Here is a 14,464-nt window from a genome sequence, read left to right as displayed (position 1 = left end):
AATGAGACCACGGCGAGTGCTCTGCGATTTTTTTTCGCCGAGATATCGAAGTCTGAATGTAAAGTGAGCTTCCAGCCTTGGAATCGCGCAGTGATTCGGAAACCGAAAAAGTTGTCAATCTTTGAGCTGCTGTATCTCCGTCAAAAAAAATCGCAGGGGAGTCAGCCTGGTCTCATTCTAAAGGACAAAGCTTCTACTTTAACACCCCTGAGTTGAACTTATTCAAAAAAATTTCTTCACTCCACGGTGCGTCAAAAGAGAGAGGGTTGTTTTTCCCAGAATCTTTTTCTGATTCAGACAGCTCTCAGTAGCTTGATAAATTTTTTTCGCGATTTCTTTCGATTGGATATTGAAGCTAGAACCCTCCTCTTTCGAACGAGACTTTAGCGAGCAATCTGCGATTTTTTTTCGCGGAGTTATGACATTCTGAATGAAATGGTGCCCAAGGCACAGTTTGAGCCAAGTGGGGTCCAAGGTACACTTTTCATTAAAACTTCGATAACTCGGCGAAAAATAATCGTAGATCACTTTTTAAAGCCTCGTTGAATAGGGGAAGGTTCAAGCTTGAAATCTACTGCAAAACAAGTCCTGAAAAAAATTCATTAAGCTCCTGAGAATCGTCTGAAGTCGGAAAAGATTTTGGGAAAAATCACTTGTTCTTTCTCGGCATGTCGTGGAGTGGAGAATTTTTTTCGAACAAGATCAATTCAGGGATGTTAAAGTAGAGGCTTGGCCCTTTAAAATGAGACCAGGGTCACCTAGCTACGATTTTTTTTGACAAACATACAGCAGCTGAAAGATTGACAATTTTTTGGTCCAAAATTAATTATCCTCTAATTTTGCTGTGAAGTATTATTCAAAAAGAAACTAAAATCTATACCTCAGGGGTTGAAGAAGTCCACTCAGTGTTACCAAAATGGCGTCTAAGATCTAGTGCTACTCTCCAGGAACGTTAAACTATCTTCTACAAGCCTCTACCTCTACAAAAAAAAAAGATAAAAATATATTTAATTTATCATAGAAGAAAACTATAAATAAAAGAAGAACTTCTATTTTTCTAGTACCTTCTGAAACCACCCCCAAAAGGAGGTAATACCAAAAATCAGCCATTAATAACAGTGAACAGTTTCGCGTTACAAATGATTATATTTCACTTTATGTTACAAAAAGAATCTCTAATTCGGGTAATGTCCCGTTCAGTTTAATAAAGTTTAACACACCAGCCACGACACGTGGGGCCTAAATAGCACGTGGTGCGTGCCCGAACTCTTCCATCTCGTAAATAAGTGTCGCTGAACATCTACTTAACGTCTACTATCGATAATCTACTTAACACGACTGACGCTCTCGTCTGATTAATCCTTCTCAATAAACGTGGGAGGGCGGAACAGGGTTTGTGGGTGGCTCACGGATCAACTACCAAAAACTGTTACGAATCGTCGGTTCTCGGCTCGCTACGATACAGGTTGTGTACGATAGTTGGAGAAAATATACGAAGTTGCTCGGAGATACAAACAGCCGATAAAATCCCTCGGCGCCTACACTGTCTTATCGCAAGTTTCATAATGGCGTAACGCTAGAGTGCATTTACAAGTATTTACAAATGTATTCGGGTCCGTGCTCGAGTACTGTCAGACTAAACGTTCTATAAGGGGTGTTTCCAAAAGAGGTGGCAGAAATTTGGAGGGGTGATTCTAAGCAGCAAAGTGGGAGAAGAATGAAGAATGATAAAATTGCGTTCGAGGCTTTGTTTTAAAGATACTCGGTAGAGAAATTAGTAGAACAAGTCCTCTCAAGTCAGACACAGTAACGTCAGTAGAATAAATCGTCCCAAGTAAGACACAGTCGCGTCTAGAGTCAGTAGAATAAGTCTTCTCAAGCCAGACAGTATAAAATCAGTAGAATAAGTCTTCCTCAGTCAGAAAAACACAGCAAAATCAGTAGAATAAGTACTTCCAAGTCGGGCACAGTAGTCAGTAGAATAAGTCCTCCCAAGTCAGACACAGTAAAGTCAGTAGAACAAACCTAGAATCAGAAATAAATAAGTCAGTATAATAAGTCCCCAGTCAGACACAGTAAAGTCAGTAAAATAAGTCTTAAATCAGATACAACAAAGTCAGTAAAATAAGTCCCAAGTCAGGCACAGCGAAGTCAGTAGAGTAAGTCCTCCCAGGTCAGACTCAGCGAAGTCAGTAGATCTTTCTCGACAATCTGAAACCTCTGAAACGAAACATCAAACCCATTTTCGTCATTCTCGATTATCCTTTTACTTTAACGCGTAGAATCGCCCCTTACCAGCTCTGACGCCTGTCAGAAAACCCTGTGTGTTCTTCACGGCGAACGACAATCAATGCTGAAGGCAGTCTTCCCAGATTCCAGGAGTTCTACACACTCTTTCTCACCTAAAAACCCTAGTGGTGCTATCAATATACAGTGCTGGTTACCAGGAAGTCTGAAAACTAAGGAGGATCCTCTAGAATTATCTATAAGACAATATTATCTATAACAATGATATCAATATCATAATAATTATAAATATTATTTATATAGATAATATTACAAGTATTTAGACGATCTCATCTACACAGATTACCCACGGTGAAAATCATTGAAAAATATTAGACTTGCTTTCCATCACCACTGTATAACTATTTTAGATCACAAGTAGTTTAACAATAAAAAGATACTGAAACGTTGAAGCACACAGCCTTCAGCGGCGAGAGTCGTTCGGAACAGTGAAATGGTCGCTATAAAAATAGCAGAAGTGGCTGACTGGTGATGAGGGGTGACCTTTGACTCCCTAAATGCAACGTGGACCCTGTTAAGGTGCAAGAGACGCGCGAACGTCTCGAGTGATCGGGAATATGAATACGCGCGATCGTATCGTCGGGAAGCCATCGTTCCCCAAAGAACATTTCGAGCAGTGAATAATTCCAGCGCAAGTTACGCAGTCGGTCAAATCGCTTATCCTACGCCATTAGAGCTAGTCATACTCGGCACTCGAGCTCCTTTATGCCTAACGTTCATTACTAGACTGCGGATCTTTATGCATTTACGAGAGAGTTCAGCTTGCAAGAGAGCACGTAATATCCTAAAATATGCGAACTACCTGAAGTACAAGTTACTGTTATTTCTGGAGGGTGGACAAGGTCTGCGCTTAAGTTCCATGTTTTTTTTAGACCTGCTTGAGGAAATGTGAAGTCGTATAAAAATCCACAGTCTATTACAATACGATCTAAGCCGAAGACGCGCGCCATTGCCAGGAGGTCAGCCAGAATTGGGACGCAATCATAGCTTTTATGGAAGCCTTGAGCAAATCCACCTGCCAGCATCCCCACATCTCTGCTTCCTACCACCAGCAGGTGGACTCTGATGTTTACCTTCTCGCTAATCCTCTTACTCGACTTTCCTTTCTTTCCTCTACAGCTGGTTCCCTCTTTCCCGCGAATGTAAAAATATAACGAATCTTCTTCCCGACGTAACGTTAAACGATAATTCCCCTCTTAATCGTATAAGCTCGATGAAGAATAGAAGACGTGGTCGCGTTTCGCTTCGAGTTCGCGGCAGTTTCGATAAATCGTCGTTTATTTTCGTATCCCGCCGCTTCTGAAGGTGTCTTAAATCGTTTGATATTGTCTTCTACGAGATAAGATCTCTCGTTATTAAAATAATCCCCGGTGGGAGAGCTGGTCTTCAGCTTCAGCCGATTGGAATTCAAGGAAGAAACATTTATGGACGAAATGGAGCGTGGTTGTTGTCTTCTTCTTCGAAACAACAATATCCTCCTCGCGGAGATACCGATAGAGTGACGTTTAGAACTCTGACGATACGTGTAACAGGCGGAGGAACTTTGCGAAGGACGTCAAGTGTGTGAAGGACAGTATGATCCCTCGAAAGGACAGAATGTTCTTTGGCAAAAGTCACTTACAGATTTGCGCTTTGGCGATCGATTCTCGTTCGTTCTCGTGTCGATTCCAGGTCGTGTGGTTAGAAAATTAAACTGGTTTGATGGTGTTTGGCGATGTTTCACGATGTTTGATGGTGTTTGGTGATGTTTGGCTATGTCTACGATGAGTTTGACAATGTTTCATGATGAGTGGTGCTGGTTTGATAATATTTGCTTGAATTTTATGATCAGTATGACGATGTTTCAGGATATTTGGTGATGTTTGACCATGTTTGACGATGTCTAGTGTTACCCTAACAATGTTACTATCAATCTGACGATGTTCATCTGTACTTCCCAACATGTTCTTGAATTCTATGACGAGTTTGGCCATGTTTGCGCATGCTCTTGACCTTCGTCTATATCTGAAACATTCATATGAGCTGAATAACGTTCCCTTGGACTCGACATTTTCTCTATCGCTTCAACAATGTCAACGTCAACTGAAAGATCCCAAATTCGACAATTCCACCGCGCGACGCTATTCATAAATATTGTCGAAGTAGTAGACTAACTCTCTATATACAGTTACAATTCGAAACTTATGCTTCTGGCTGCGAACGATTTCGAGTCGCCTCGTGAACAGCGCGGACGGCAAGGCGAAAAGTTGAGGACGAATTTCTTTCCATTGAGGACGAAGTCGGAAGGAGAACACCTAAACTAACGGTAGTAAAAAGAATAATCGAGAAAGGAAAGAACTTCTCGTTTCCGCCTCGTTCCTGGCAATGGCGCGGGAGGGTAGGGAAGGGACGGTGGTTTGAGGCTGGCTCGGTTTATGGACACAAATCAGAACCACCTGTGTCTATCGCTCGCTGATTCAACCCAGATAAACGTTCCAAATTTAACAGAACTGGCCTTTAAAAGCTGCCAACATCCTCTTTAACGTGCCTCGGTTATTTACACCGAACGAAGGAGCGGAACGTAAAAGTACAATCGCCAAGTTTTATTTCGCTGGACTGTTAAACATCAACCTAAAGAAGAAACGGGAGTAGCCCTCGATTAGAATCATAGACACAGGCAATAGCGTAACTATACGGTATAAATATAATAATAGCGACAACTAATCAATCAGTTGACAGTCAATGAACGATCAATAAATTCTCTTTAGGTACTCATCTGGATTCCACGAAGCCGACAGCAATATCGCAATAATATTAATATAAAGATAATAATACTAATAGTGCTAATAACAAATTTGATTCAAGACGGTTCACGATAATCGTACACTGATTACGTACACATGCAGGATACTTATCACTGTGAGCCAGCAAAATAACCGAGAATTCATTAAACATACGCTACATGTGGTGTGTACATATATCTATCTCGTGAAATATCTCACGCAGCAAATGTAAGATTGCAAATTAGTAGAACAATGTTCGACAAATATTGTAAAAAGAGAAAATTGCAAAGTATATCCTTAAGTAAACAACCAGTTATGCTCGTAAGCATAAAATTGCACTTCAAATATCCTGCATAATGCACCAGACACGCTTCTGAATCTTCACTAACATACCACACACGCACACGCACTTCCGCACACATTGACGGTTAATCAAAATTTGAATTGAATTAATTAGCGTTAGTAGATCTCGCAGAGACATATTAAATATACAGAAAATTGCCTTCGCTTAAACCTTATTTGCGTACAGTGCGAACGAACATCGATGCCATTTTTTAATGCTCTCTCCGCTTCTTCCTTTCGTTTTTTTTTTCTCTCCTTCTCAACATTCTGCGTTGAGCAGAACGAAATGAAATGGAACTCTAGGCGGAGAGCAACAGCGAAACTAGCATCACGTTAACAACAAAGGTAGAAGTTAACAGGCGCGTTAAAAATCCTCAGGGCGGCAGAGAAGTGGAATGTATATTCGTGAGATAATATACATCCACTTCTAATTTGGAATCGATGATTAGCGCCAGAATTGTCTCCTACAAACAGCTGCATCGAGCCTTACAAAATATCTTCAGATCGGTTAATGTTATGCATTGGTCGTTCTGAAAAGCATAGCTGCTGATTCCAATTAAATAAATTGTTAAAACATGTATATATTTAAATAGAGATAAATTAACAACAACTAAAGATATAATGGTCAATATATATTGGATATAATAATAGTACCAATAATTATAAATATGACTAGACTGCAGAGGTTTATGCAAACTAGAATCTAAGAAACAGGCCTAAATTCAGAACACATCATCAATAAATAGAGAAACTGCAATTGCATTGGACTTTATACAATTTTCAACCATATTTTTACACATTTTTATTTGCATAAAAATCCGCAGCCTGGAGATAACAAAAAGCTGCCAAATCGATTAAAATTGGATTACCGCCTATTTAGGCCAAGTTCCACGATTATTATAAAAAGTTCCATCACTTGGAAAATAATAAAATTGTAAAATACTGTATTACAGTTAATATTCTACGTAGAAAAAAGGAGTTAGAAATGCCACTTACCAAGACGGTTAAATTATCTAAACAGAAAGTAAAATATACTGTAAACGACATTCTTTGTTAATTGCACAATGGTTGTTCGGAGACGCTACTCGGAGAATGGGTCCCTAATTCAGTTACTTTCCTACTCTGTTTTCAACTCTACAACGTCTAATGTTCCATTCTACTTTGATTATAAACGCTACTGTCGCGCACAATATTAATATTGTCTCTATGGTATGCAATGCAAAATCGTTTTCCTCGTTGGTCTACCTAAAAAACAGTATACGTTCATTTTATCATGCATCCCCATTAAGAATACTTCATCGGTATCATATAATTATTGTAACTATATGAACCATCCATGCAGAATACTTTTTTTTATACGGTTACAATGATACTCAACATCATCATACTGGAAAATGTGTAAATCTCACTACGAAAAGAATATAGTTTAGCTAGAAATGTGGAAATAAACGCTGCTATTAACGTATCCCCTTGAAAAAAGGAAAAATCAATAAATGATCAATTCATTCGACATCGATAAGCGTCTCACCCCCAAGAATGCTCGAACGATTCTCAGGGAGCAAACCTTCCAGCACAGAATGTTTGATTCCGTGTCAGTTGCACGAAACAGAAGTCTTGCAACAGAAATATATTCTATGTTTGGCAGGCATCTTTACTAACAACATTGGTAACAGAAGGCAGAGCTTCCTAAAAACCCTACGACATGGAGCAATATCGATGCAAGAAAATATGAACATTTCAAAGCTTTCCAAACGTCCTGCTTCACGTCCTGAACTGATCCAAGGCTTCCTTTGCGGCTAGGCTAACACGACTCTATCTTTCTTATCAAAATGGTCATTGTCTGTCCAAATTTTGTAAAAATATCCTCGTGACGTAGTACAAGAACTTTTATACAACTTCTACTCTACGTCTATCAAATACCTGACGAAAACACATGGAGAAGGTGTCTGTGGTGTGTGTGTGTGTGTGCAACACTGAATCGTTTAAAAGCGCAGCTCGGTTCACGTGGCTACATAGTCTGACGATGAGCAGTAAAAAATTGAAAAGTTCAAAATCCTCCTTTTTCTCAGAATATCTTGCTCCACATCTTCATCATTTTCTAGAAGAAATCTCTGCCTAAGTGGGGACGGTTCGTCTGTTGCGTCAATCGCGTTCTACCTCGTCCATTCGCATTGGCAGCGTGCCTTCGCGTGTTCCGTAACTCTCTGTCGACCTCCAGCTCCTCCAGCTTCATTGTCAGACCGAGCTTCTGCTGCACCGCGAGCCGCAGAAGCTGGTTCAGCGTTTTCCTGTCTTCTTCAGCAGCGGCGAGCTGACGGTGGAGCTCGTCGATCTGCGTTACGTACTCTTCACAGCGCGCGGCGAACATTGCACGCAGACCTGAGGAGTGTTAGCAGGTATTAACAACAGGTAGACAGGTGAAGAAGATGTAGGAAGAGTTGGGAGAAATGTTAAAAAGAAAGGAAACTTTAGTTACGCGAAGAAAAGAATTGTGGAGAGGTTAGGTAAGTATAGAAGCTGTTTAAAAAAGAAGGTACAAGACTTGGAGGGCTTATAGCACTCATCGAGAGGAGTAAAAGATGTCTAATCAACAGAGGTCCTTCGATCAGTCCTTCGATTCCTCAACTAGACCTGCAATCAGGCCTTTCGACTGAACCTACAATCAATCAGTCCCTTTGACTGAATCTACGATCAGTTCTTTTGCCTGAACCTATGTTGCTCAGATATTTTTTACCCCTCTCAATGAATACTACAACTCTGCTGGACCCTCTTTTTTAAACACCCTATATATTACTCAAAAGTTATCTTTAAATCTCGTGAAAGTTAATAGCAGCAAAGGAATCCACTGACGCAATAAATAATTAAATGAAGCAATATTGTTGATAGCAGACTCTCAACGCGACTGCAAAGTCGATCGTAGCGCAGCTTGTTAGAAGCAGTAAAGCGCACATAAATGCTAATTATAGTTTGTTAGTGAGACAATGTTAGTAGACAAAATAGAAAAAAGAGAATAAATTAACTGTGTCTCACTAAACTATGTGTACTTGAAAAACTGAATCATAAGTTTCATGATCGACTTACTGGAGAATGTTGCAGCATTTTCTTTCAACATTCTGAGCTCATTCCTCAGTTTCAACATCGTTTCGTTGACGATACTCTTTTCGTTTTCGTATTTGCTCTTCAAGTTCGTGAGCGCTACTTCTGCAGTGTTCTTATTTGACTTCAGAACTGTCCTCAGAGTAGCGATCTGTTCACGCTTGGCAGACAGCAAGGCCTTCAACTTCAACACCTGCTCCTGGAGGTCTGCCACCTCTGCCTTGTTCTCGTTCACTGATCCTACAATTGTTTGAAGTTTATTTTCATAAATGACTTGAATCTCAAGGCACAGAAACATGAAAAGCACCTAAGCTGGAGAAACTCACCCTCGCAAACGTTGCACACGTTCGACTGAATTCCTTTGACTTTAGACAGCTCAATCGTGTGTTCTACAGCGCTTCTAAGGTGTTTTATCTGATCCATAGCAGTCTCTATGTGCTTCGCGATTTCTTGCGCTTTACTGAGACTCTCCACGTATTTGGTCTGAATGTCTGTCTTAAACAAAGTCCTGCACAAGTCTATCTTTCCATTCTCTTCTTCCTTGTCAGGGACGATCTTCTCGTGGTCGAGAACCACGCGCGAGGGAATCTCTCCATTGACAGTGCAGACATGGTGGTAAAGTTGAGCAAGTTCATCCGAGATGTTCTGCAAGTCGTTCTGTGCAGAATCGAGGAAGCCACCAGCCTCCACTGCGAGCTTCGAGAGGGTAGAGATATCGGACTCAAGCTGCATACTTCTCTGTTCTGTAGCTAAAAGCTGAAATGTGATAAAAGTTCTTTTTACATTGACCTAGTTACTGTTTGTCATTTATCGCATGGTCGTTTGGGATTTCATTGTGTATCAGCTTGGAAACTTTCATTACAGAGAGAGATATGATGTTGGAGGAACAGAATGCTCGAGAACTGAAATACTGAGGCAGCCAAAGAGGTTCTATCTCTTTTCAAATTAAAGTAAGATGACTTGTGATAATAAATATTCTCAATATTAAAAAATGGGATTGATAAGTCATCTGTTCGCAGGACAAGTGTATGCAAGTGATCTTGTTTTAATTTCCAAAGCGACAGAACTTTTTGTATCACCTCATCATTTTGCAAGACCGAATAAGATGTATGTATATCTGTTTGAACATCGTGCAAACAGGCTCTGTGAATCTGACTCATGCTACATTAGATGCAAGTGAGACACGAAGGACAGTCTTGGATAGTAGTATCCATTGAGTTTCTCTTCCTAAGCACATTCTATTTTAGAAGCCACAGTGCACAGCGACTGGAGATCCGTACATTTCAGAGCATTCGATAAAAACATTCCTATAGACGGAGATAGGGGAACTCATTTGTGAAAACGGAGATGTATTAGAACATGAACAGGGTTCAGAAGTATTTTCACAAAGGAGTCCACGATTTATGAAGTGATAATGTATTCGTCAGTAGTTATGGCGATATGTAAAGCAGGCTTGGGCTCATTATCCAAATTCGAGCAATTCTACAGACTATACAAAATTTTTTTCGAGACTCATTTTGCAGTAGGTTTCAAGTTTGAACCCTCCCCTGTCGAATGAGACCTTGGCGAGTACTCTGCGATTTTTTTTGGCTGAGTTATCGCGCTCTGAATGAAAAGTGAGCCTCCAGCCTGGAAATCACCAAGCGATCTAGAGCCCAAAAAAGTGGCCGATCTTTGAGCTCCTGTAGCTCCGTCAAAAAAAATCGCAGGAGAGTGAGCCTGGTCTCATTCTAAAGGGCAAAGCCTCTACTTTAACCCCTCTCAGTTGAACTTTCCTCAAAAAAATTCTCCACTCCACGACACACCGAGAAAGAGCAAGTGGTTTTTTCCAAACCCTTTTCCAACTTCAGACGACTCTCAGGAGCTTGATGAATTTTTTTGAGGGTCTATTTCTGGACCATATTAAAGTTGGAGCCCTTCCCTGTCGAATGAGACCTTAGCCAGTGATCTGCGATTTTTTTTCGCCGAGTTATCGCGCTTTGAATGAGAAGTATACCTTGGGCCCCATTTTATTCAAACTGTACCTTGGCAACCACTTCGTTCAAAGTGTCATAACTCGACGAAAAAAAATCGCAGAGCACTCGCCATGGTCTCATTCGACAGGGGAGGGTTCCAGCTTGAATGTCCCTACAAGAAAGATCGCGGAAAAAATTCATCGAGTGCCTGGTAGTCGTCTGAAGTTAGGAAACATTCGGAGAAAAACCACCCTCTTTTTCTCGGTGTGTTGTGGAGTAGAGAATTTTTTTCGAACAAGTTCAACTTAGGGATGTTAAAGTGGAGGCTTTGCTCTTTAAAATGAGACCAGGCTCAGCTCTCTGTGATTTCTTTTTATGAAGTTACAGGAGTTCAAAGATTGGCCACTTTTTTAGGCTCTGGATCACCGCGTGATTCCAAGGCTGGAAGCTCACTTTTCATTCAGACCGCAATAACTCGGCGAAAAAAAATCGTAGATCACTTTTTAAGGTCTCGTTGGATAGGGGAAGCTTCAAACTTGAACCCTACTGCAAAACGAGTCCCAAAAAAAATTTATCAAGCTTCTGACAGTCGTCTAAAGTTGGAAAACATTTGAGGAAAAATCACCCCCTCTCTCTCAGCGAGTCGTGAGATGAAGAATTTTTTTCGGGTAAATTCAATTCAGGGATGCTAAAGTAGAGGCTTTGCCCTTTAGAATGAGCCCAGGCTCACTACTGTACCATTTTTTTTCGCGAAGTTACAGTAGTTCAAAGATCGACAATTTTTCGATCTTTGCAGCAAACTGCAAAGTGTAATTTGTTTCGATAATGCCCAAGCCTGATGTATAGTTAAGAATATGAAGATACCAGAAGCAATAAAGATGAGCTTTTGTTAAGACACTGAGAAGCAATCTGTACGGATCATCAAAGGAGCCAAAAGACAAATCGTTATTAAATAATTGGTAAATACGTCAAAGGGACCACACGTTCCAACCTTTTCTCGAAGGCTCTTCTCTGACTCGGGGATCTGAAACGCCACAATTTCTATTCAAAGTCTAAATTTTGAATATTAATCGCAATTATGCCAGAGTCAGTCAATTCTACTCGTGTTATCTCCACGTGTCAAGTTATTGTCAGTGAAAATCTGATAAATCATTAACTTACATATCTTTTCGTCATCATATTTGCCGCAATGATGCTCTGTTCGTGAATTTATGAGATGAAAAATCGTACGCGAAAGTCTAAAGAGAAACTATGTACCTTAATCCTAAGATTCGTCAATTCTGTTCGCAGCTGCTGCGTCGAATCAGATATGGTTAAGCCATTCTCTAATTCAGCTAAGTCTTTCTGCAGCTGATTCACTTCACGCGCTGACATAGTGCTCCATTGATGGTACTGCATAATGGCCTGGAATGGAACGAAAGAATCTGTTACCAAAAAACCTATTAAAAGAACGTCTTCCAATTATTATTTACACACACCTGACTCAGTTTATCCAAAGTCGCTTCTTCCGTCTGCTTCTCAGGTAAATTCGCGTGCAGGTGATGCAACGACTGCACATGGGCTGCCAATTGCACTATACGCGCAACGAACGACTGCAGCTCATTCTGACTCTTCTCAACCGCGTACTGCGACTCCCTCAAATTTTGCGTGAGATGCGCCTTCTCAGACTCTGCTAGCTCTAACTGCTTCTCTAATTTCTTCAATTCGTTTAAGTGAATCTCAGAGAACAAATCGACTTGCTTATCAGTGGCAGAGGTGCCTGGCTCTTGAGTCTTCAAGTCTGCTTCGATTCTACGCAAAGCAGGGGAATCGTCTTCCCCATCGCTGCACATTGTTGCATCCTCTGTGATTCCTCTGATGGACAGCGCAAGGTTGCTGAGATTGTAGATTGACTCACTGTTAATTCTCTGGTCTAGCTCTTTCTTCAGAGCATACTTGGCTTCGCGCTCAGCTTGCAGGGATTCAAGAGCTTCTTCCATTTGCTTTTCAGCGATTTTCTTTAGATTTGTTAATTCTTCCACGTGACTGTTCAGAAGTTCCACTTCTTCTGTCAATCTTCTTATCTCGTGTTTGGCACCCTCGAATTCCACCTGACTGGACCTCAAGCCAGACACTTGCTTTTGCAAGGAAATGTTCTCGTCTTCCAATTCCGAATAATCTTGAAGAAGTCGTGACTCTCGGAATCTGCACTCGCGTAACATAGTACGCAAGGATTTCCTTTCTGTCTCTGCCTGCTGGTGATCCTTCCCGACTTCTTCCCTCTCTTGGAGGGCGTGATCTCGTTCTGCCTGCACCCGTTCCAGCTCATGACGTAACTAAAAGAAAGAATATCAAATCAGTATTAGGAATTTTCGTTTTTTTTTTATATAGAAATGAGTTTTTTATAAGATTGCAGGTTTCATAACTTGCATCCAAATGCCACAATGGTGAGAACTACATGTTTTTTGTGAAAAGATACCTACTTGCTTTGTTTCATTCTCCAATTCAATAATTTGTGTCTGAAGAGAAGTTTCTCTTGCAGCACTTTCACTAAGTAGACTCTCTTCTTGCTCTATACCGCTTTTTGTGGTTAACTTTGTTGTTGTTTGGAACTTTGCTAATGCCTGAAACAGGAAAATAAAAATTAGATTAACTCCTAGTGACATAGAGTCACTTTTAACCTACAATTTTCTATTCCAGTGTCTTCTATAACTCCAAAAAACTGTCTCAATGACTAACACACTCACTATATCTCATAACCTTGACACACAAGTCAAGCCAGAGATCAGCACGCAGAACGTACACCAATCTCAAGAAACGTCAAAACAACTTAACCTCAAACCCACAAAACCAAGCTCAACCTTTCTACAAGAAAAAAAAGCCTCTCTAAACGCATTAATTTTCAGAGCCCAGTGCAACACAGTAAACATAACCCCACAGCAAAAAAAATCCTCAAGAGATCCCCCAACGAGACCTAACCTATCTTTCAAGGACTCCAAAAACCCCGACAAATAAGGCGTGGAAAAGGAAACCAGGTTCAGAAGCGAATTCTAACCTCTTGCGTGATCTCCAGCTCGTGTTTCGTGTTTTCGTAGAGGGCCTCTAGGTCGTTGCATTTCTGCTGCAGTGAGGACTTCTCCTCGAGCAAAGCGAGCCCGTATTGAGCCGACTGTATCTTCTCCGTGGAGGCTAGATCTAGCTCCCTGGAGAGCCTCTCGATCTCGATCCTGAGGTCTTCTATCGTGACACCGTCTGTCGTGGCCATTGCTGCGCGCCGTCCAACTCCGTTTCGCTCCTTTCCCCAAGTGCTTCCTTATCGTTACCGCAGATATATCGGAGCATCGGCGGCCGTGATGCGTTTCGAGTACGAGGGCATCGTGGCGAGAGCTCCTGGTGCAGTTTCGTTAGCGTGCCCGCCTCCCGAAGCCTCGCATCTTCCGAAGACTCACGAGCGTTCAACAGACGTGAGATCAGGGCGAGAGGGCACGGGGAAAATCAGGGAAAATCACACGGACCGGATGCATCGTTCCATTCGTTCCCCTCGTGCGTCCAAATTCCAACGTCCCGCAGTCCGCGCTGGCTCGTGTTCCAATTCCACTGTTCCACTATTACGATGGCTGACAAGATGGCGGCGATTGCGGGGATTATTACTACGCATGTGCAGCATGAAATATAGATACAGAAGATTGTACTTGAATATTTTGTCACCTGTGACGCCACCTGGTGACGATTGAAATTCCCGCGAAGATTTGAAGTCAATTTTTTTTTAATGTGACAGTTTTCTGAGTTTAAAGCTAGGTACAGAGTTTCAGAAATTTTTTTCACGACCTTTTTTAGGAGGATATTAAAGATGGAACTCTCCCCTTTCGAAAGAGACCTTAACGAGCGTTCTACGATTTTTTTTCACTGAATTATGGCACTTTAACTAAGAAGTGTCGCTTTTGCATCAGAATAACACAATGATCCAGAGCTTGAAAAAATTGTTGATCTTTGAGTTTCTGTAACTTTGTGAAAAAAAATCGT

At 41.1% G+C, this 14,464-nt stretch overlaps 1 protein-coding gene across 2 annotated transcripts; it reads right to left on the bottom strand.

Moving 5' to 3' along the window:
• Positions 1-6,028: 6,028 nt before the first annotated feature.
• On the bottom strand, positions 6,029-14,010 carry Bicd (Microtubule-associated protein Bicaudal D). Of its 2 annotated transcripts, XM_076381839.1 has the most exons (8): positions 13,497-14,010; positions 12,925-13,065; positions 11,941-12,777; positions 11,720-11,866; positions 11,454-11,486; positions 8,834-9,263; positions 8,493-8,747; positions 6,029-7,790 (listed from the first exon to the last, which is right to left on the bottom strand). In XM_076381839.1, the coding sequence occupies exons 1-8, from the start codon at positions 13,704-13,706 to the stop codon at positions 7,510-7,512; spliced, it is 2,334 nt and encodes a 777-aa protein (XP_076237954.1). In that variant the 5' UTR covers positions 13,707-14,010; the 3' UTR covers positions 6,029-7,509. The 2 variants fall into 2 exon arrangements, with proteins under 2 accessions (XP_076237954.1, XP_076237955.1); XM_076381840.1 differs by lacking the exon at positions 11,454-11,486.
• Positions 14,011-14,464: the final 454 nt, after the last annotated feature.

This window comes from Calliopsis andreniformis, chromosome 7 (genome assembly GCF_051401765.1).
Source record: "Calliopsis andreniformis isolate RMS-2024a chromosome 7, iyCalAndr_principal, whole genome shotgun sequence".
Classification (NCBI taxonomy): domain Eukaryota; kingdom Metazoa; phylum Arthropoda; class Insecta; order Hymenoptera; family Andrenidae; genus Calliopsis; species Calliopsis andreniformis.
This window is presented reverse-complemented; position numbering and strand designations above follow the sequence as displayed.